The sequence below is a fragment of the Periophthalmus magnuspinnatus genome, chromosome 14, assembly GCF_009829125.3.
Source record: "Periophthalmus magnuspinnatus isolate fPerMag1 chromosome 14, fPerMag1.2.pri, whole genome shotgun sequence".
Classification (NCBI taxonomy): Eukaryota; Metazoa; Chordata; class Actinopteri; order Gobiiformes; family Gobiidae; genus Periophthalmus; species Periophthalmus magnuspinnatus.
This window is the reverse complement of record NC_047139.1, coordinates 13,223,985-13,244,523: the sequence shown is the minus strand read 5'-3', so window position 1 is coordinate 13,244,523 and position 20,539 is coordinate 13,223,985. Positions and strand designations below refer to the sequence as shown.

The following is a 20,539-nucleotide window of genomic DNA, read 5'->3' as shown; positions in this document are numbered from 1 at the left end:
AGAAAGTTACACACTGTATCTTTAAATTTGACATTTCTCTAGAGATCGAAATGTGATATTCTATGTATACCTAACTATATCACAATATCAGCAAATAAATGAAAGATTTTGTCCTACGTCTGAACAATATGGTCTGAATCAAATTATGTTTCATTGACGTGCCATGGTGCTCCATCGAGCCTGCAAATGGTAAATGGTCATTTTTATATAGCACTTTTCAAGGCACAGAAAGTACTTTACATCAAGGAACCATTGGGGCTGAGGTGGTTCAAGTGTCTTGTCCAAGGACACAACAACAGCATTCATCTGTGGGAACTGGAATTGCACCGTCAACCTGAGTTGGTGGATCTGACCGCTCTACGATGATGTTTATGTCGAGAACGGGATTCAAACCGCCAGCCTTTGGATCAGTGGACAAACCCTCTACCACTGATCCGAACTGAGCTACTGTCAAATATGGTTTATGTCTGAAAAATCCTGTAGTGTGTAATGGGCTTAAGACAGGAGATTTAGATGTTTATGGAGGAAATTATGATATTTCAAAACGTCTTGCGGGCCTAATTATAAATTCAGAAGATTTGAGAACCTGTCCTATGTAATATACAGTTTAAACTCTTTTGTTGTCTTCTGTGAGTGGTCCTCATCCATCTAATCCTTGTAGCCCTCGATCTCTAGCTTCAGCGTGTCCTCCAGGTTGTCCTTTAGAGACTGATCAGCCTGGATCTGTTCCTTCAGGAAGAAGATCTGAGCTTCTCCTGCTGGTGGTCTGCTGAGGAGGGTCACCAGGTCACCACAGAAACACCATCAGGCTCTGCAGCTGCTGGACACATTCACCCAAACAGGCAGGGACCAGGTCAGAAACACATTCAGAACAGAACGCAACATCGTCATTGATACTTGGCAGTGACATCACGCTGGGGGTGTTCTACATGTAGCTCTATTGGCGGAAAGTTCAGCAGTTACCATGGTGACACAATGCACACATTAGCAAACAGTGCCAAAAAGAGGTGAAAGAGAAAATTGTAAATGTGTTTTTTTCCCATTATTCCCCAGAAATAATGAATTAACCTCTAACTAACATTTTGAATCATTTGTGCTTTTATATTTATCACATCAACAAACAGAATTCAAACTGTAACATTCAACAAAGAAAAAAGCAATTATCAAATGTACATTAATAATAAAAAAACATCACTAATTGTAAACCACCTATAAAATATAACTATAGTTTTGAAATATCAATTGGAATTTCACTATTACATAAAATGACCTTAGTAGTTTAAATTCCTACTATTCTAACTATCAGTAATGGAATGTAATGAAGTATACTTTAAAGTGGACACTTTTTACTTCACTACATTTGAGAGATAGTATCTGTACTTTCTACTCCACTACATTTTTTTAAACTGGACTGCAAAGGAAAAGTGTTTTTTTTATTTTTTATTATAACTTGAGACCAGCAGAAAAGGCTAAGGGTTTATTTTTTATCAAGGCCATAGTTTGAGCAAACAAAAATATACAGATAAAAACTAGCTAGAAAAAAATGATAGATTCAGTCGTTTCTATTGAATGAAATTGAGCCCAAATCTGTATCAAAATCACTACATTTGAAGTGTCATTAGATCTCAAAGTCTGTGTGAAATACTTTTACTTTTGACTCTTAACAACAGGTCTAAAAGTGGACTAAACCTGGACTAAACTGTCATTAACACTAACTCACATTTAATTTTGCAATATTAGCCAGTATTTGACTCTATTACTTCACTATAGAAATACCTACCAGATTAAGGGTACTAAGTTGTATTTGCTAATTTACTTGAATAACGGTCTATAAGAATGTACTTCTCAGAGTACTTTTCAGACACCATACAGACCCCTAGCACATATGACAGTGTTACAGTACTTTTACTCAAGTATATGTTTTACTTCCTCTTCCCACTGTGAGCAAGTCCACAAGAGACAAAAGCTTTATGTCGACAATGTGAAATTATTTGAGCGTTTGTTGCCGCGCTCCTTCAGATCTGGTTTAGTTTGCCTCATGTTTGTGTCACTCCTTTAAAAATAACAATTTCACCAGATCAATATTGTTTCCTTCAACTACAAAAACTTACAAAAAATATATACATCCAGACACAATTTCTCTCTTTCCTCAAATATTTTTCTACTTTTGCTTGGACCACTATTTGCAGTTGTCCTTGAATATGTTATTTTGAAGAAACAGTACTCAGCTTTCGAAGTAGGACCAGATGTGGACTAAATCTGGACTACAGCAGGTCTAAAAGTGGACTAAAAGTGGAATAAAACTGGACTAAAACTGGACTCAATCAACACTAGAGTCAAACATACATGACTGGCTATTTCCAGAATTAGCCAAATACTTTACTTATATACTTACAGCACTAATACCTCCCACACTATACAAGTACTAAGTTGCATTTGCTAATTTACTTGAGTAACTGTTGTACTTCTCAGAGTAGTTTTTGTATTTGACAGTGTAATAGTACTCTTACTCAAGTAAAAGTTTTGGTTACTCTTCCCATCGTGAGGCTTATGTTGACAAAATGAAATTATTTGAACATTTGTGTTTCTTGTGCCTTCATGATTAAGTTTGTATCATTTTTGTGTCCATCCTTTGAAAATACCAGATTTAGTGCAATGTATATATTTTTTCCAAGATATTTCATCCATACAGTTACTCATAATTACTCTCTTTCCCCGAGTACTTCCCCGAGTACTTTGAAGTAACAGTACTCTACCTGCACCTGCTGTCAAATGCATTACCTGTAAGGTGAGTGGAGGAGTCACAATGTCACATGGTGTAATGGTAACGCTAACGAAGTAGCACCTGTGTCATTGGACTCAGCTGCTGTTGGACTGTAACTGTCTGCAGGGCTAACACAAACTTCAACAGTAAGTTCAATATACTTATGGTACAGTCTTTAACAAATATTATAAAGTACTTTTTCAGAAGTAGTGAGTTGCATTTGAATGAGTAACTTAGAAAAATATTTTTGTTTAGTTTTTTTTTTACTACAGTTTCAGTTGTCCTGGGCAAAAATGCTTAATATTGATCAGATGCTGACAATGTGATGTTCTCATGTCATATCATACTGTAAAAGTCAACAACACAAGAATAATAATGTTTTTTTGTGTCTTGAGTATCCCTTAAATCTGTTTGCTAGTACACAATATTGAGAATTATTAGTTGTTATTTTTTATTTTATTTATGGCAAAAATAATCTTCCAAATTATTCTTAAAGAAGACCTATTGTGCTATTCTGTTTGCTCTATAATTATAATCTATGACACCTGTGATTCATTGTTATAATTTGCACATTTTAAATCGCAATATTCATCTAAAATGACTTAATAAAAGAAACAAGTCCACTGAGAGTCGGCACCGAGCAGTAGATTTTTTTTCATTAGTAACAAAATGACCATGCAGTGCTGCCAAATCCTGCGCGCCATTAAGGAAATAAAAGTGGAGAACTAAGTAAGTACAGAGCAATGAGCGTGTACTCGTGGTGATATGACTCTAAATACAACTTCAGGTGAGTAAATGGTGAGGGGAAGTGACTATAACATGGCTAAAATCTCAAAAAAAAAAAATCAATTTTGCATAATGGTCTGTTTTAAAGATGATACTATTACTATAAACTATAAAACTGTTCAGAGTAGGCCTGGTTGGGAAACACTGTATACCCACAATGCTACAGTAATTGCAATCAGTGTGTTAATAAATCATAATCAGAAGGATGGTAGTTATCGGTTATATTTAGCCTATACTTAAAGCTACAGTATGTAACATCCTGGAATAGACACGCCACCTGTAAGATTCCATAGAAACAAAAGGTTAACCCAAAATTGTCTGCAAATATTATTTTATTTATTTTTTCCCTACTGTGGCTAGTAGATAAATCACTTCTCTGAACTTTTTTTTGCCTAGAATTGTCATTATTAACAATTTACACAATTTACACAATTTTTTCTATTTAATTTTAAATAAAATAGTCCAAAATGTAAGATAGGATGTGCACAGTGTTAGCCTACTTTAAATTAGCATATTGGCTACATGATTTGTACTAGCTTAACGTATAGCATCACAGGCAAACATTAACTGAACTTATTATGAAAAAACGTTTGACTGAACTTAAAAATCATTTCGATATTATTATAAAGTTTGCGTTTTTTAAGTTTTAAGTTCATGGCTACAACTAACAATTATATTATTAGTTGACTAGCATTGATGAGGCTAGTTTTTACACTTTGAAAATACATTAGCAACCAAATCACGGTTGAAATATGGTGACGGAGACTTCTAGAATATTTACAAATATTTATAAAATGTATGATTTTTTTTTATTTGATTTAATACTAACACTGTGTTTGTCATAAAGGGTATTTTCTATGCGTTTAAGAGTTCAGATGTTGATTATAAAAAAATATATATATATATATAATTATAAACGACAAGTCACGTGATTCGAACTGTTGCGGCCCTATTTAATTCGTTTTTTATTATTTTTATTTTTTTTATTTTTTAAATCTTATCTGAATATTAATATAATTTGAGAAACACGTCAACTTACTCCAATAAAATAAAATGAAAATCTTTTATTTTATTTTTTTCACATCAGACATATAAAATCCTCCGTGTATTGCATGGAGCGCTATGGAATCCCCGCGTGACCCCTCGTACAGTAGAGCCGTACAGTAGCAGCAGACACAGACAGAGGGGGCGTGTCCACCACCACCAACACCACCAGCACCACACGTACCGGAGACACGTACCCGCGCGCACACAGACAACACATAGACACACAAACCCCCTGTAGGTGTCTCACTTTGTCACCCTGCCCCTGCCTCCAGTCACTGCTGCTCCTCTCGCTCTGCTCCTCTGGCTCTTCTGCTCTGCTCTGTGGCGGCTGCTGTTGACGTCAGCTCAGCGTCGATTCGCCCAGGAGCCCGACCACGGAGCGCGAGCCAGTTAGTGCGTGCGTGCGAGCGAGAGAGAGCGAGAGCGCGAGAGAGAGCGGGCACTGCGAACTGCCTGACGGCCCCCGTGCCCTGCCTGTGTGTGTGGAGGCTCCCCGACATACGGATAGACGGATAACCCCTACCCCAAAAACTCCCGCAAGTACCCGTGGGTGAGTAGACCTAATACTACTACTGTTACTACTACAACTACTACTACTACTACTACCACCACCACCGAGCGACAAGTGGCAGCGCTCGTGTCCGGAGATCCACGCGTCTCTCACGGCTTTCTCCCATTCACCATGTGCATGTGTATACGTCCCCCCCCACCCCCAGTCTTGTCTTGTCCCCGTGCAACCTCTCCCCCTCGCGCAAGCTGCAACGGGAACTTTTTTTTTCCGCTCGTGGCAAGTTACGGTGTTTCGCAGAGGAGCAACACCTTGTGCGCGTGAACAAGTGACAAGTGTTAGTGCTTTTTTTTTTTTTTAAGTTTACTCCTCCAGAACCTGACGTGCAAGCCTCCAGTCTCGCTCGTCTTCCCGTTTAGTATGCGCTACGACTCGCGGGTAGGCTGTACACGGTGGGACGTGGGCTCTTGTTGGTGTTGGTGATGGTGTTGGTGATGATTTCATACGACGTGACCATTACATTACGTCCATTTGTGTGTGTGACAGCTCGATCCATGCGCGTTGACATTGCGACCGGGTTCGGCTGGTGCTGTCGTGTTTACAGTACGCTGTCCGTGATTGGCACGCTTCACGCACGTCTCCAAAACAAAGTCCGCCACCGCCACCACCTGTGATACGGTAGCGCGTTTTCCCTCGCGTACCGTGATGGACTTTGGGATATTTTTTCACTGCGCGCACGGTTCCTGCGTCTGTCTGTCTGCGAGTGCCAGTGCCCAGCCGATCCGTGCGTGCGTGAGAGCGAAGTCATGTCTGGAATATTGAACGCTGTTTTATGCTTGTTGTGACTGGCGCTCGCTCGCTGTGCCACGGGTAGACACAAGCTCGCGATCATCTCTTCTCTCCCCCCTCCTCCTCCTCCCCTCTTTCCTCCCTCTCCAATTGATCCGCTCTGTCTTTCCCTCCTTTTTCTATCGTGCGCATTGTCTCCTCTCCTCTTTTCCTCCTTTTCATCTGTCTCCCCTTCTCCTCTCTCCTCCTCTCTCCTCCTTTCCTCTCTTCATCTCCCCGCGTAACGTGCGCGTTTCGCTGGGTTAATTTGTCTGCGTATACGTCGCTGTCTAGACACACGCACGTCCTATTTGATTCGTGTTTTTATCGAGAAGCCCCCCCGTGCACTGACAAGAAAACTAAACAAAACGCCAAAACTGTAACTTTCCCACCGCGCGCAACAAGCATCGATCCTTGTAAATGGCCACTATTGGCACACGGCGCGGTATTGATAATAATGCGAGCGTTTTTTTGTTTTTTTTTTAGGGTTGACCTCTGCAGAGTGACTTCACGTAGACGTCGATTTTATCAACGTGACGTAAAGTGGCGGAGATAAAGTGCACCAAAAAAAACATAAAACGCAACCTTCATCCTCAAATAAAGCGATTTGACTCCCACATACCCAAATGTCACGCTGCGTAAAATGCCCAAATTACGCTGTTGACTTCTTTGCTGTTCTCAAATTGGAATGCATTAGATTTCGCTGGACGTTTTTGCGCGTGTTTTGTGTTGGAATAGGGGTTGTTTTAGCCACACGTCTGTACGGTAAATGCGTTTATTGTAGTCGAGGAGTTGCCAGAAAGAATTTCACCTTACGATCCTTATGTGCAGTTGTAAAACATGCGGACAGGGTGAGCAGAATAGCTGGTTTTGTAAATGTTTCAAAGGTGGCTGTCTGTCTGAGAGTGGTGTCCGGATTTTGAAATGTATAGTCAAAATTTGTGCTTCTTTTCAAACCGATGTAGAGACATGAAGCATTTTAATGTGTTTTGTTAAAAAGTAAAGTTTAAGCATTTGAACAAGTTGGCTTTAATACATGGAACAAAATGTATCTTGTATTGGCAGACAGTTAGAACATTGAAAGACGGTTGGAGCGATGACCTCTTGTGCTCAAATGAAATGAAAAGGGGAGATTTAAGAGGATTAAAGTGAAATTTGAAATTGTGGCAAGACTTAATATTGAAAAATCTGAAATATTGTGCAAAGTGTTCTATATCTGAAAGTAAAAGTTTGAGCATTTGAACAAGTTGTCCCTTTTTTGTTTGAGAGTTTGTGGTTATGATACTTCAGATTACAGCCTGAATTTGTGATCCGAAATGTGGTTTGTAAATGTCGATAAATATTTAAATTTGAAAGTTTTGGGTTGGTCTGAGGCGGAGTTTAATTTATTTTTAAATAATTATTGAGTGAGAACAGACACGGACGGAAATAGATGAAAGAGGATTTTTGGATTAACGTGGCAAAAAAAAAGTTGTAATATTGTGACAGCAGCGCAACAAGTCTTGTATTTTTTTTTACAATTAGCAGAAAAGTTCGTCAGAGTTGGCAGATAGTAGTGTAATGTGGATATTTCAGTTGTTAAAGAAGTTTCATCTTGTGTAGTTGAAATAAGTAAGCACCGGCCCTAACAAATGAAAGTTAGAATTCTAAAAAATTCTTCAGAAATTGTCGTCATAAAATGAAATGTCCAGGTTTTGAAATGAAACAAACAGCAGACAAGCATTACATTACAAAGTGGGCTTTTATTGTCTTGGAGTTACTGAAATTGTGAAGTCCATAATTCTACTTTTGTATGTAATTGGAGCATATTCATAGCAAGAGCTGTCTGAGAGCAGTTAAACAAAAGCATGATTTGTGAATGAAATGCCATTCAAAGTTTATATTACTACAGTAAGACAGATGCACAATGTTTTACTTGGGTGAATTTGTTTTTAAATTTTAGAAAGGAGACAGGCGAGAAGGCACAAGTGTACAGTCAAGTTATGGCAAAAAAGTTATCTACATTTTTAACGAAAACACTGTTTTGCAACTTTTCAAAAAACAACATATGTCCCTGTCCTTGATAAAATGAAAAAAACAAAACACAACTCCAGGTATGTTTTTGAGGGGTAATAACGTTCTTAAAGCTCACAAGAGTCAGTTTTGTGTAATACAGGACCTTTAAACATACTGTTATGGAACTGGAAAAGATGGAAAGACAGTATCTGTAAAATTGGACTTGAATATATATAAAACATGCATTTCTAAGGCTTCAGTCCTTTAGTCAGTGAATCTGTTTAGATGTGAAAGGTGTATATGGGAAAACAGCAGAAAGGAGAAGTTGCCGGTCCTGTCACAATAATCACTATATGGATTTATCATTTAGTACATGATGGATGCTTGATTTGTGATTGAATGAAGTACAGCACTATCCAAAATTTGTATTTCTACAGCAAGATAGATGCACAATGTTTTATTTGGGTACATTTGCTTTAGAATTTTACAAAGGGAACAAGTGGGAAGACATAAGTGTACAGTTATGGTAAAACGTTATCCACATTTTTCATTTTTCTATAACTTGTCCCTGTGCTTGCAATAATAAAAAAATAACAACTTTTTTTTTATCCTAGACTAGATTGAAATATTACTTCTCAAATATATTGCTGTGAAATTCCAGTTATTTGTCTTAGATTTGGGACGGATTGCTTTGACGTGAATGCATTTTTGCCTTGTGAATCGTCACATTCGCTTCATCACAGGATATTTGATCACGGCTCAGTTTGGTCTTTTGTAAGTGATACAATGTGTGAAAGTCACGTGATGCTGCATTCTTTGAAAACATGTAGTAAAGTGTGGAAAAAGTCAATTGTTTTGGAAAATTTTGGCCGGAAATCATTCGCAACCGCACAAATGCATTTTTGTGCAGTGATTCTTGGGAGAAGAGGCTGTAATGTTACTTGGCATGGATTTTATTTCATCTTTTTTTGTTTAAATGTTACAGTGTGTGGTTTTAACTCTTTTGTGCATTGCCCTTTACCCAAATTTAAGATAAGAATTTGTTATTTTGTTTGAAAGTTTCTGAGTTGCTTGCAGGCTATTGAAATTTAAAAGTTAATTTATTCATTATGGTGTCTCAGAATCGTCTATTATTTAGTTGTGTTTTATGTGAATGAAATGTGTTGAAGGAGCTATTACGCAATTGGAGAAAAGGCAAGCTGTCCAATAACGAATACAATTTCTAAATGCAATTTGAAATTATGGTGAAATTTTGGATCTTTTTCTTAACACGCAGGCCTAGTTAAAGTTTTAATAGTCTTTTAAAGTGACACAAACTGCGCTTGTGGCATTGATGAGTCACTACTGTAGACAGGTGACATAATGTTCACAATAAAACTTGTGTAATTGTGTTCTTAAGGCTCAAAAAACGCAAAACAAATATGCAAACAAATATTAAAAGGCTCATATTATGTTTTTCTGATCTATGTTATAATGTTGTTTCCTTTCACACATGTTTAACACACAAACCCTACGTAGTTCTCTCAAACTGAAAAACGCTCTGTTCCACCTTGTGATGTCATCATGTGGTAATACAGGAAGCGCTCCACTATGTTTTTAAACGCCACACACCTTCACTAGAATCATTTGGATAATTTCAGCCCTGGAATCGCCAATCTTTACTGAACTAAAGGTAGAGGGTGGCTGTTAACGTGAAAACTACCACTTCATGACATCACAAGGTGGAACAGAGCATTTCCAGCTTTGGAGATGTACACATGAATAACAAAGTGTTACTCAAACATGTGCGAATCAAACAAAACGCAACTCCAGGTATGGTTTTGATAACAGCGTGGCTTAAGATCACAGTCAGTTTTGTGTAATAGAGGACCTTTAAGCACAGACAGACACTTTAAAGGTGCTATGTAAAATTGGACTTAAATGTATATACAACACGTTTCTAGGGCTGTAGTCGTTTAGTTATTTAGTGCCAGACCTATCACGATAATCACTGTATCGACTTATTGTTCAATACATGATAGATGGAACAATTATTTTTGGGGGTCAATATTTATCATGAGTTATATTATTTTTCTGTACTATAAGATTTGTGCTGATTTATGCATTGCAGCACATGTACATTAACAATACTGTACATATAGAATTGTTTTTTGGAGGTAAATCTTGTTTTAATTTAATTGTGTGACTGTCGTAATGCCATTCAGTATCATCGTTTATCGTCTATATTTTCTTCAGTGATATGCCATACTTCAAAATGTGTTATCGTGAGAGGCATAGAAGTTAGTGAGTTTTTTGTATTTATATGTAAACATGCAGATTAAACCCCTGTGTAGTCTTGTGAGTGCAGTTTGGGTCAGATACATAATGTGTAATAGTAGTAATAATATTTAATAATAATATAATAGTAATAGTAGTAATAATAGTTTTGAGAGCTTTTGCCACGCCCCCTTTTTAGTCCCCCAATCGATCGGCAGTGGACTACAGCTCACTTAATTTCATTATGTTTAGCAACAAGTGGATATGAATCTTAATAGTTTTATATTTATATATATTTTTGTCATTGAACTTTGAGGTTGCATTAGAGATGTGTTCATAAAAGGCACTTAAAGCTGTTTGAATCACCCTCTTGACCCTTCTTCCCTGTTCTCTCCACTTTTTCCTCTTCTCTACATCTCCTCACTCAGTCTGCCTTCTCTCCTCCCCTCTCTCCCACTCTACCTCTTTCTCTCCATCTCTCTGCCATTCTCCCCCTTTCTCGCTGCCTCACCCTCCCTGTCCTTAGCCACTATACACTCTCTCCCCCTTTACCTCGACCTCTCTCACACTCTCCCTGTCTCGCTTTCTCTCCCTCTTCTTCCCCATTCCTGGCCACAATGCTTTCTCTCCCTCTATACCTCCGCCTCGTCCTCCCTCTACCTCTCCTTCCCTCTCTCACTCTTTCTACATCTCTCCCTCCTCCCTCTCCGTCCCTCCCTCCCCTTTCCTGGCCACAATACTTTCTCTCCCTCTATACCTCCACCACCTCCTCCCTCTCTGCACCCCCTCTCACCCTCTCCTTGCCTCTCTCCCTCTTCCTACCCCTCTCTCCCTGTCCTTCCCTCTCTCACTCTTCCTACCTCTCCTTCCCTCCTTTCCTCCCCCCATTCCTGGCCACTGTACTCCCCGCTACCCTCTCTGTGATAGGAATACTGAGTGCGACGCTATTTAATTTCAGAGTGTCTGCCGATGCTTACCACGCTCCTCGGAGAAAAAAAAAAAAGTCCAGCATTCCGATTTGTTTAAGTGACAATGACAAGATCCATATTTTTCACCCTCCCTTCGTTTTTATGTTCCCGTTGTTTTCGTCCATAACGTGTTCACTAGCGATTGGTATGCACTCCGAACAGCCGCGGACGCTACACAAATTGTCTCAGCCGGTCTACAGTCAATACGGCGCTCATTTTAAAGAACAATGCCCGGGCTGTTTACCATTCTCATAGCGTGTCGGTGTGTGTCTGATTTGAAAACCCGCCAGCTTAACCTTGAGATAGCCAGATTGTAAATGTAACCGAATTCACACAGTACTAGGTTGGGCAGATTTGTTGACATGGTATTTGGGGGAAGCTGGTGGATTAGTGTTGTCAAAAGTATCAAAAATTGGATACTATTTGATACTTAAACTAGTATCAAAACTAGATACTCATTTGAGCAAGTGTCGATATGAAAAAGGCCCATTCACAGGTCAAAAATGAGCCTTTTACATATAACTAGAATGATACTGAGGTGTGTCGGAACAAGTATAAGACCACGTAGACTAGTATATGCCCATGGACGACTATGGACCTGGACGACTGAGGGATTACACAGATATAAGGCCACGTGATAATATAAACAAAAGGAGGACAGGTGGAATTTGCTGTTTAACTGTCAGATTGCAGATTTGGTGATCTGGTTTATTGTTAACATCTCTAATTACTGGGCCTATCCACATGAAACAAAAACTGCCAGAAAGTGAAATATCTTCTGTCAGCAGAAATAAACAAAACAGAAGTGCCTTTTTTTTAAATCGCTTCAGAAAGCGGTGTCATTATTCAAGCCCAAAGACGTGATCGTTGTCAGTTGAAAGGACTTTAAACCATGAGATTGATATGGCAAACTGTGGAGACAATACCTAACCTAACAAATGATAAGGTTCAACATTTGTGGATCATTTCTTTCAAAAACAGTGATTCTCCCATAGAGTTATATAGACCCCTGCCCTCCATCTGAAATAATGACACCATCAATTTCTAAAACTATGGATGCTTGTGTGTGTGTGTGTGGGGTGGGGGGTGGGGTGTGTGAGTGAGTGTATTTTGCAAAGTACACAGCAGTTTGTATATTTACACAGAGGAGATAAAGAATGAGGAAAATAAGTTAATTGCTGAAATAGTTTTGGTTTAAATAACACATTTCCTCCTCTTGGATTAACACAAGTTTGTCATTACTCCACGGGGATGTTATTGCTATCTCTGGAATGTTCCACACTATGGGATTTAACTTATCCATCTCCATTGAGACAGGCTCATGACTCCAGTGGGTCAAAAGTTACACGTCAGATCTGTAGAGAGACAACCCCAGTTACAGCAACTTGGGATTTCCCATAAACATTAAAACACCTGGAATGAAATAATACAATGGAACATTTGAGGCAAAGCTATAAAATGTCTATGGGCACAAACATGATGAAATCCCCACCAGAAAAGTTACACAGTGCACCTTTAAAACTACATAATGGAATTCTTACTTGCTTGCTTCCATGGACAATTATACAGACCAACTATAGCCACATAAATTATAACCATTAGAGTGCAAACTGCCAACATTTTTTAATCTACCATTTTATCTAAATAGAGCAAAATACATATTGTATTTAACCCATTCAAAGTTTAGTGTAGATTTGTAACAATATAAAAAAAAATGCTATGAGCACAAGTTACGTGGATGCATCAAGTTATTTCTTCATTGAGTAATTGCAACTCCTTGAATGTAGCTGTAATAAGGAATATATTTTCATTATACATATTTTATGAAGTTGCTCTCTTACTTGTGGAGCAGTTAAACTGATGTAAGATGTAAACATAACATAAATAAACCTATTAAAACTGAGTTGTCATAAATTAGCTTTGCGAGCCTAAAAAGGTTAGATATCATGTTGACAACTCACACAAATATATTTTAAAATAGAAAAAATGACTTAAAAAATGTCTCCTAAACTGCTGTATTGTTGCTTTTCTTCATCCATGCATCAGAATTCACCGGTCTCCCTCTCTCCGCAGGTCCTGTGTCTTGTTTACACCGTTAGCGAGGAGCACTGCTGAGCGGGAGCAAAGCCCAGCCTCATGAGTGGGCCCCGTGGATTGCTCCCACCAGAGACACCCCTACCGCTCAGATTGCCAGCGCCACGCCATGGACCTAACTAAAATGGGCACCATCCAGCTCCAGAACCCCAACCACCCCACCGCCCTGCTGCACAAGGCCAACCAGATGCGTCTGGCTGGGACACTGTGCGACGTGGTCATCATGGTGGACACCCAAGAGTTCCACGCCCACCGCACCGTGCTCGCGTGCACCAGCAAGATGTTTGAGATCCTCTTCCACCGCAGCAGCCAGCACTACACCCTGGACTTTCTATCGCCAAAGACCTTCCAGCAGATCCTCGAGTACGCTTATACTGCCACGCTCCAAGCTAAGGTGGAGGACTTGGACGACCTCCTGTACGCCGCAGAGATACTGGAGATCGAGTATCTGGAGGAGCAATGCCTCAAGATCCTCGAGACCATCCAGTCGTCGGACGAAAATGACGTGGAGGTCAGCGTCAATGATGCCAGCACAGAGGAGGACGAGGAGCGCAAGGGCCACAAGAATTCCCGAAAGCATTCCGCGGAAAGCCACTTCCAGCAGGTGTCCGCCATGTCCGGAATGGTGGACCAGAGCCCGTCAGTGTCCACGTCTTTTGGAGTGTCTGCGTTGAGTCCGACCAAAGCCGCCGTGGACAGCCTGATGAGCATTGGGCAGTCCCTCCTCCAGCAAGGTTTCACCTCCGAGCAGATCCTCCACGCCACCAACTCTCACCACCACCACCTCATGCCCGAGATCAAGACGGAGATGATGCAGGTGGACATGGGCGGCAACGGACACGGCAGCCCGCACCACACAGAGGCGAGCAACGGCGAGCGTAGCAGCGACGATCGGAACCGTGATGGACCAGGAACGCCCACGAGGAGCAGCGTCATAACCAGCGCCCGGGAGCTGCACTATGTCCGAGACGACGGGATGGGAGACCAGCCGGTGGAGGTCAGCCAGATGGGGTTGGAAGCCATGGCGGGGATGACGGAGAAACACCTGGCGCAATTCTACTCACTGCCGACCAATCACAAGGCGGAGGCGGTGATGTCGATGCCCGTTTCCATGGCGTCTGCGCTGCCCATGTCCCCGGCTCTGGCGATGTCCATGGACTTCAGCGCGTACGGGGGACTGCTGCCGCCCAGCTTTATCCAGAGGGAGTTCTTCAACAAGCTGGGCGAGCTGGCGGTGGGCATGAAGCAGGAGGCGCGCAGCCAACACGAGCGGTGCAACGTGTGCGGCGCCGAGCTGCCCGACAACGAGGCCGTGGAGCAGCACAGGTAGGGTCAACATTTACTGTCTCTTTCTTGTTCTTTGGTTATTCCGTTCCTTATTTACATTATTTTATCTTGTGAATCATATAGGAATCATATAGGGATATTTGCATTTTTAAGTTCCAACTCTAAATCTTCCCAAACTTGATCAAGTCAGCAAGGTTTTTTTTTCCAATTCTGCCACAGTACACTATCATTTCAGACCTATTTAAATATATTCAGTGGTATATACGGTATAAACATAAAAGTGCACTATGTTACTTTCCTGGTTTAGGGCCCAACACCTAAGTTTAATTCCGTACTGTGGAACATTCCAGGCAATGCCACCTCTAAAAAGCAGTAGTTTTTGACCTTGTTCAATCGTGACTCCCATTATATCACTGGCAGTTGTGACCCCTCGAACACAAGAAGTAGACTACCCACAAAAACGTTTGATTTTATTTCCAAACAAATTTATTATCCATTTATCATTTACCACTGCATTTGGACCTGTTTAAGACTGCTCCTTATTACATTTAAAGTTTTTACACAATTTGGGGAGACCTGGAATCATTTCGTAAGCCCCAAGTTCTGTAGAGGCAAACAGGTGGTAGAAGTTACATAGTTCATCTTTTTATGGAAAATACCTTCCATGTACTTAACTAGTTTTCCAACATTCTTTTGATTTTGACACATTCTAACATCAATTTTCGAAAAATTATAAGAAACAAAACAGCAGGTAGTAGAACAAAACTGTACTTCATTCGTAATTTATACATAATTTCACAGATCATATTCCAACACTATTGTCCGTGTGTCAAAACAACACCACAATGCACGTACACACTTTACACTTGTTTGTTTACGTTCACGACCTCGCAATGCTAATATTCTTCATCTTAAATTGTCACAGCCCACGGGGAGAATAAGCCCGCTGTTATGTGTAAAATGTAAATAATTCTGGCAGATCCATCGCGAGCGTCTGGCAACCTCCGTCTCATCCAGTAATAGCAACACCCAGGTGACTGCTTATAAGCCACTGTCTGAGGCAATTAGCTACACTTTGCGAGGTAGAAGTAGCAGCTAGCACGTACTTACCAAAGCAGCCCTCTTTTATCCAGGACAACCCCACTTGTGCTGTAACCGTCACTGGGATATGGATGTCACTAGAAGATAGTTCCTTTTTGAGCTTTTTAAAGTCTAAATTTGGGCTAAGTTCATTTCTGACTTGTTTAAGATGAAAGTGTGAACCCAGGCTAACATGGTCCAGACCAGGATAGTTGCTAGGACATAGCTTCAGTGACAAAAGTAATCAAAAACATGATAAATTAGCTAAGTCTAAATTTGGGCTATGTTTAGTTATGACTTGAAGCTGAAAGAGTGAACCCAGGCTGATACTTTCCAAATCAGGATTGTTCCATTTTGCTACATTGCTAATTTGTCATGTTTTTGTTTACTTTTGTCAATGAAGAGCAGTTCCTCTTTTGTACTTGTTAAAACTAAGTCTAAACTGGGGCTTAGTTAAGTTTTAAGTCGTCGAAGTTGAAAGTGTGAACCCAGGCTAATATGTTCCAAACCAGGATTTTGCTACATTGTATTTTTGCTAGTAATGTTTTAGTTTATTTTTTATGCTCTTTTTGATGTTTATTAGTTCTATTACTTAGTTCTTTCAAGTTATTTGGTTGTTCTTTGTCACTTTTATTCTGTTTTAATCCATTTTTTATTAAAATCACTTTTTGATTTTGATCAGAGTTGTCACAACATTTAAATCATTCTTGCTAACATGTGAAGAATATCAAGTTTTAAAAAGGTGATTGTCAGATCAGAAAGAATCCATCAGTTAATTTTTGTTATAGTGACTCAAACACTTGTGATTTGAAGACATAGTTTGGCCGCCTTTTTATTATAATTTTTTTTTTTTTTTTTTTTTTTAAACTTCTTTACCTGAATTGCCGGTTGCAGTTCATTTGGAGATTTGGAACTGGCGCCTCCACAATTTAGGCCTTGTCAGTGCACAAAAGCGTGTTCTTTGTCGCTCGCAGAAAGCAGTGCGCTCCTGGTGTGACTGGTGAAGTGTCCTTGCAGTTTTCTTTTTTTTTTTTTTTTTTTGGTGGCGACTGGTGCTGATGTTTTTGTCAAGGAGGTGGCATTGTGCTCACTTCACATCGAGCCTTGAACGTGAGTGCTTATTAAGAACATCAGTTCAATATTTTGTAAATGTGCCACTATGAGCGTATTAGTCTCCTTTTAAGGGCCCATTTGTTCAGATTTCACGGCAAGTCTTGAGGAGCAGACAGGAGGGGATGCAGCCAAAACAATATAACCATCAAAATGTCTGGAAATAAAACTAATTGAATGCCATTTTTAAAGGAGCTCTACCCGATTTTTACAGTCTTAAAACGAAAAACAGAACTAGTTCTTTTGAAGCGGATTGCAGTGGTCCAGTTATTTCTCACTTACTTTATGCATTCTGTAAGCGCTTTTCATAACTCTGAGATCACAGCTATCTATCTATACATATATCATGCTAATGTGCACTTCCTGATTATCAGACAACAAAGTGTTTTATAATTAGGTGAAGATAGTAGGCAGTGGACTTTTTGACCAAGAGCTGCTTATACAATATACACCTTGTTTTCATAAAAATACATATGCAAAACGATTTCAGTGGAGGGTCTGCCACCATTGAGATGTTGCCACTTTGCCTGAAATGTTCCGGAGTATGGTATATCTATCGCTTTTAGACTTAGTCGGTTGTGTTTATTGCTCAAAAGCACCTGTCATCACCTGCTTGTTTTCATGACAAGAGATACCAGGGAACATATTAGATAAAACTGTAAAATCTCCATGGAGACCCGATGGAGTGTCTTGTTTGCTGAGCGTCTTTCTCTGCTCTTCACTCCATTTCGTACTGTACTGTCCTGCTATAGACCAAAATGTAAAAGGGAAAACAAGTTGTGAAGTTGTGAAAAAATTTACAGATAAGTTAAAGGGTTCATATTACACCATTTTCTGATCTATGTTATAATCTTTCCTCATCACAAACATACCCAGAGTTGAACACACAAACCCTGTATATTTAGGATGAGCTCTTTTCTCAAACAGGAAAAGGTCTGTTCCACCGTGCACCACTGTGTTTTTAAACTCCTTCTCTAGAATCATTTGGGTAATTTCAGCTCTGGAATTTCCCATCTCTACTGAACTAAAGATAAAAGGTGGTTGTTACCTTTAAAACTACCGCTTCATGACATCACAAGGTGGAACGGAGAATTTTGAGCTTTGGAGATGTAAACACACTGATAATAAAGGATTACTCAAACATGTGTGAATGGAAGAAAACACAACTCGGGTATGTTTTTGAGGAGGTAACAACATTCTAACATGGCTCCGAGCTCAGTTTTGCGTAATGTTGGACCTTTTAATCAAACATGAGCAACAGTTCGTTTTGAATCTACCTTTCATACAAACAAAGTCTTATCATGTCTAAAGTGGATCTCGTGAAAAGTGTGGCATGTGAAATTTGGTTGCCACTGTTTCAAGAGTTATTTCGTCAAGTCGCTCAAGCTGGGAAATGGTGTATCAAAGGAGATTTCCAAACCGCTCGGCGCATTGATCTTGCCGCGCCGCGCCCCTGGCATACTAATGGGTTAATTTGGCCGGGCTGATAGGCAGACGCGGCGCAGCTTAATATTGCGCGCATATAAGTCCCCCGCCCGCCTACCCCGAGTGCCGCACAGGAACCAAACATTGCATCACCGCTGTCTGCTCCTCCGTCAAAGCACATGAAAAGATACGAGCCGAGAGTGATCAGGGTTCCCACGCACGCATGCAGTCTGGGAGAGAGAGAGAATATAGTCTGCGCGAGATGCCCAGTCATGGGAAAGTCATGGGAAAAATAAAAAATGGAGATGGGACTATCAATACTTTGATGCTGGCTAAGTACTGATTTGGGTTGCGATACTGTTTTATTGATACTAATAAGCATGTGCACGTTTTATAGCTAGTATCAGTATTTAGTCAAGAAAAGGTTCCGTATTTTCTGGACTATACGTCGCTCTGGAGTATAAGTCGCACCAGCAAAAAATGCATAATAATGAAGAAAAAACATAAGTGGTCTTACTACTTCATCACAGTTCACACCGTAGAACTAGCAAATACATAAAATATAACATTAGCTCTGGCTCATATTACATATACACAAAAAACTGCATATGAACACATAGAAAATATACATACCACTTTGGCCTGCTAGTAAACAAACCGGTTTACTGAACTGAAAACTTTATATTTTACTTTTCAATTGTTTCATAAATAGTGCTGTCGGGTAAGACTTTGCATTAGTGTAAAAGGCTGAACTGGACTTTAAACTACACTTATGATAAACTAAACATTTACAATATTGTTCCAAATGAAAAATGATCATCTTGATGGTCTTATAAATGAGGGGGAAATTAAATATGAAATTTATAAAAGAAAATGAGCCAAGTAAATTTTCGTACAGGTATTACAAACACACCAGCCCCGTCTATTGGTTAACAAGTGAACTGTAACATGTATAATCAACCATTACATAACGCATATTTATGAGATATTAACAGTTAATCAGATAACTAAAGCATAAAAAACAAGCTAACGTCGAGCTTACTCTCGATCTCACTCCAAATCACTAAATCCATTGAATTTTCGGTGTTGCTTCTGAACAACTCTGAAGTAAATGAAGCGCCGCTTCCGTGTGGCTGTCATACTGGTACACAAATCTAGAGTGTCCTTGTGCAGTTGTCAGTGTGACAATAACAAAGATGTGAAATTATATATTTTAATAATTTCACATATAAGTCATATAACCCCCGGGCCAAACCATGAAAAGTGCGAATTATAGTCCAGAAAATATGGCAATTTCTTCATTCTTCATAATGTGTTCAAAAGACCTTTAACACCTAACTGTCCTTAAAGGCGCTGCACTGATTTTACTGTCTTAAAACATTAAACACTTACCGTGATAAGTTTATAAGCTCTTTTCTCAACTTTCAGAGGCCAGAGTGGGGTTTTGCTGTCAGGGTAATAACAACTAGCATGCTAACTCCACACTTCCTGATTTTTGAACAAGAAATCACTGTATAATCGGATGCAAAAACTCAAGCATAAATGGGATAGTAATGCAGGATAAACCTCAAATAAATAAAGCTTACCCAGATTGGGCCCTGCCTTAATTCAACAGCGTTAGACCAGTGTTAACCCAGGCTAATAAGTTCCAAACTGGGACAGTGCAACATTGTTACATTTTTAGTCATGTTTTTGTTTACTTCTTTATACCTTTGATGTTACACTCCTTTCTAGTGATCTTTTGTTTATTCCTCTCTCTTTTTGATCTTGATTAGACTTGTCATAATCCTGAAATCATGACTTACAACAATATCTACAGAAAAAATGTGATTATAAACAATGAGTATCACAAAACTCGGAAAAGAAAAATCACTTTTAATCACCTGCTATTTCGTTCTTGCCTCCTCCTTGTCAAACTGGCTCAAACGCCCGTGATTTGAGGGCATGTTTTAAGCCAAAAGGAGTCTTGTTCCCTGCGACTAATTACACATCATTTCCCAACTGCCTCCTGTGTCAGGGTCACCGCTTCGACCAACAAACGCATAAAAAAGTTTTGGTGGAGAAAAAAAAAAAGTTTGGAGTTTACTCAGTGCAGCCAGGTCAAGTCGAACACGACCAGAATAGCTTCCAGATGTGGCACAGGTCACCAGTGTGAAACCTGTGTGGCGTGCTAGCTAGGTCCGCGGTGCCCAAAAGTAGTTGCTTCCTGTATAAATTGCTGTTAGCGCAGTTCTTTCATTCCACAGTGTCCTGGATTATATCATAAAATACCCCACCCAGAGTGAAGGCGGAGGCTGGGAGCGCTAACAATGCTAACTGTTTGCATGCTGGGTGTATGAGAAATGACGCAAGGTCTTTGATAGTTGATTTTAAAAGGCTTTAAAAGGCTTT

At 39.7% G+C, this 20,539-nt stretch overlaps 1 protein-coding gene across 2 annotated transcripts in view; it reads left to right on the top strand.

Annotated features, from left to right (window-relative positions):
- Positions 1–2,824: 2,824 nt before the first annotated feature.
- Positions 2,825–20,539, top strand: part of zbtb16a (zinc finger and BTB domain containing 16a) — a 238,221-nt gene continuing 220,506 nt past the window's right edge. The window contains exons 1-2 of one of the 2 annotated variants that reach the window (XM_055226546.1): positions 2,825–2,910; positions 13,226–14,572. In XM_055226546.1, coding sequence (XP_055082521.1) covers positions 13,356–14,572 — 1,217 coding nt within the window. In that variant the 5' untranslated portion in view covers positions 2,825–2,910; positions 13,226–13,355. Of the gene's footprint in view, positions 2,911–4,878; positions 5,148–13,225; positions 14,573–20,539 lie in introns of those variants that run through there. The other variant, XM_033977966.2, reaches the window with a different exon arrangement.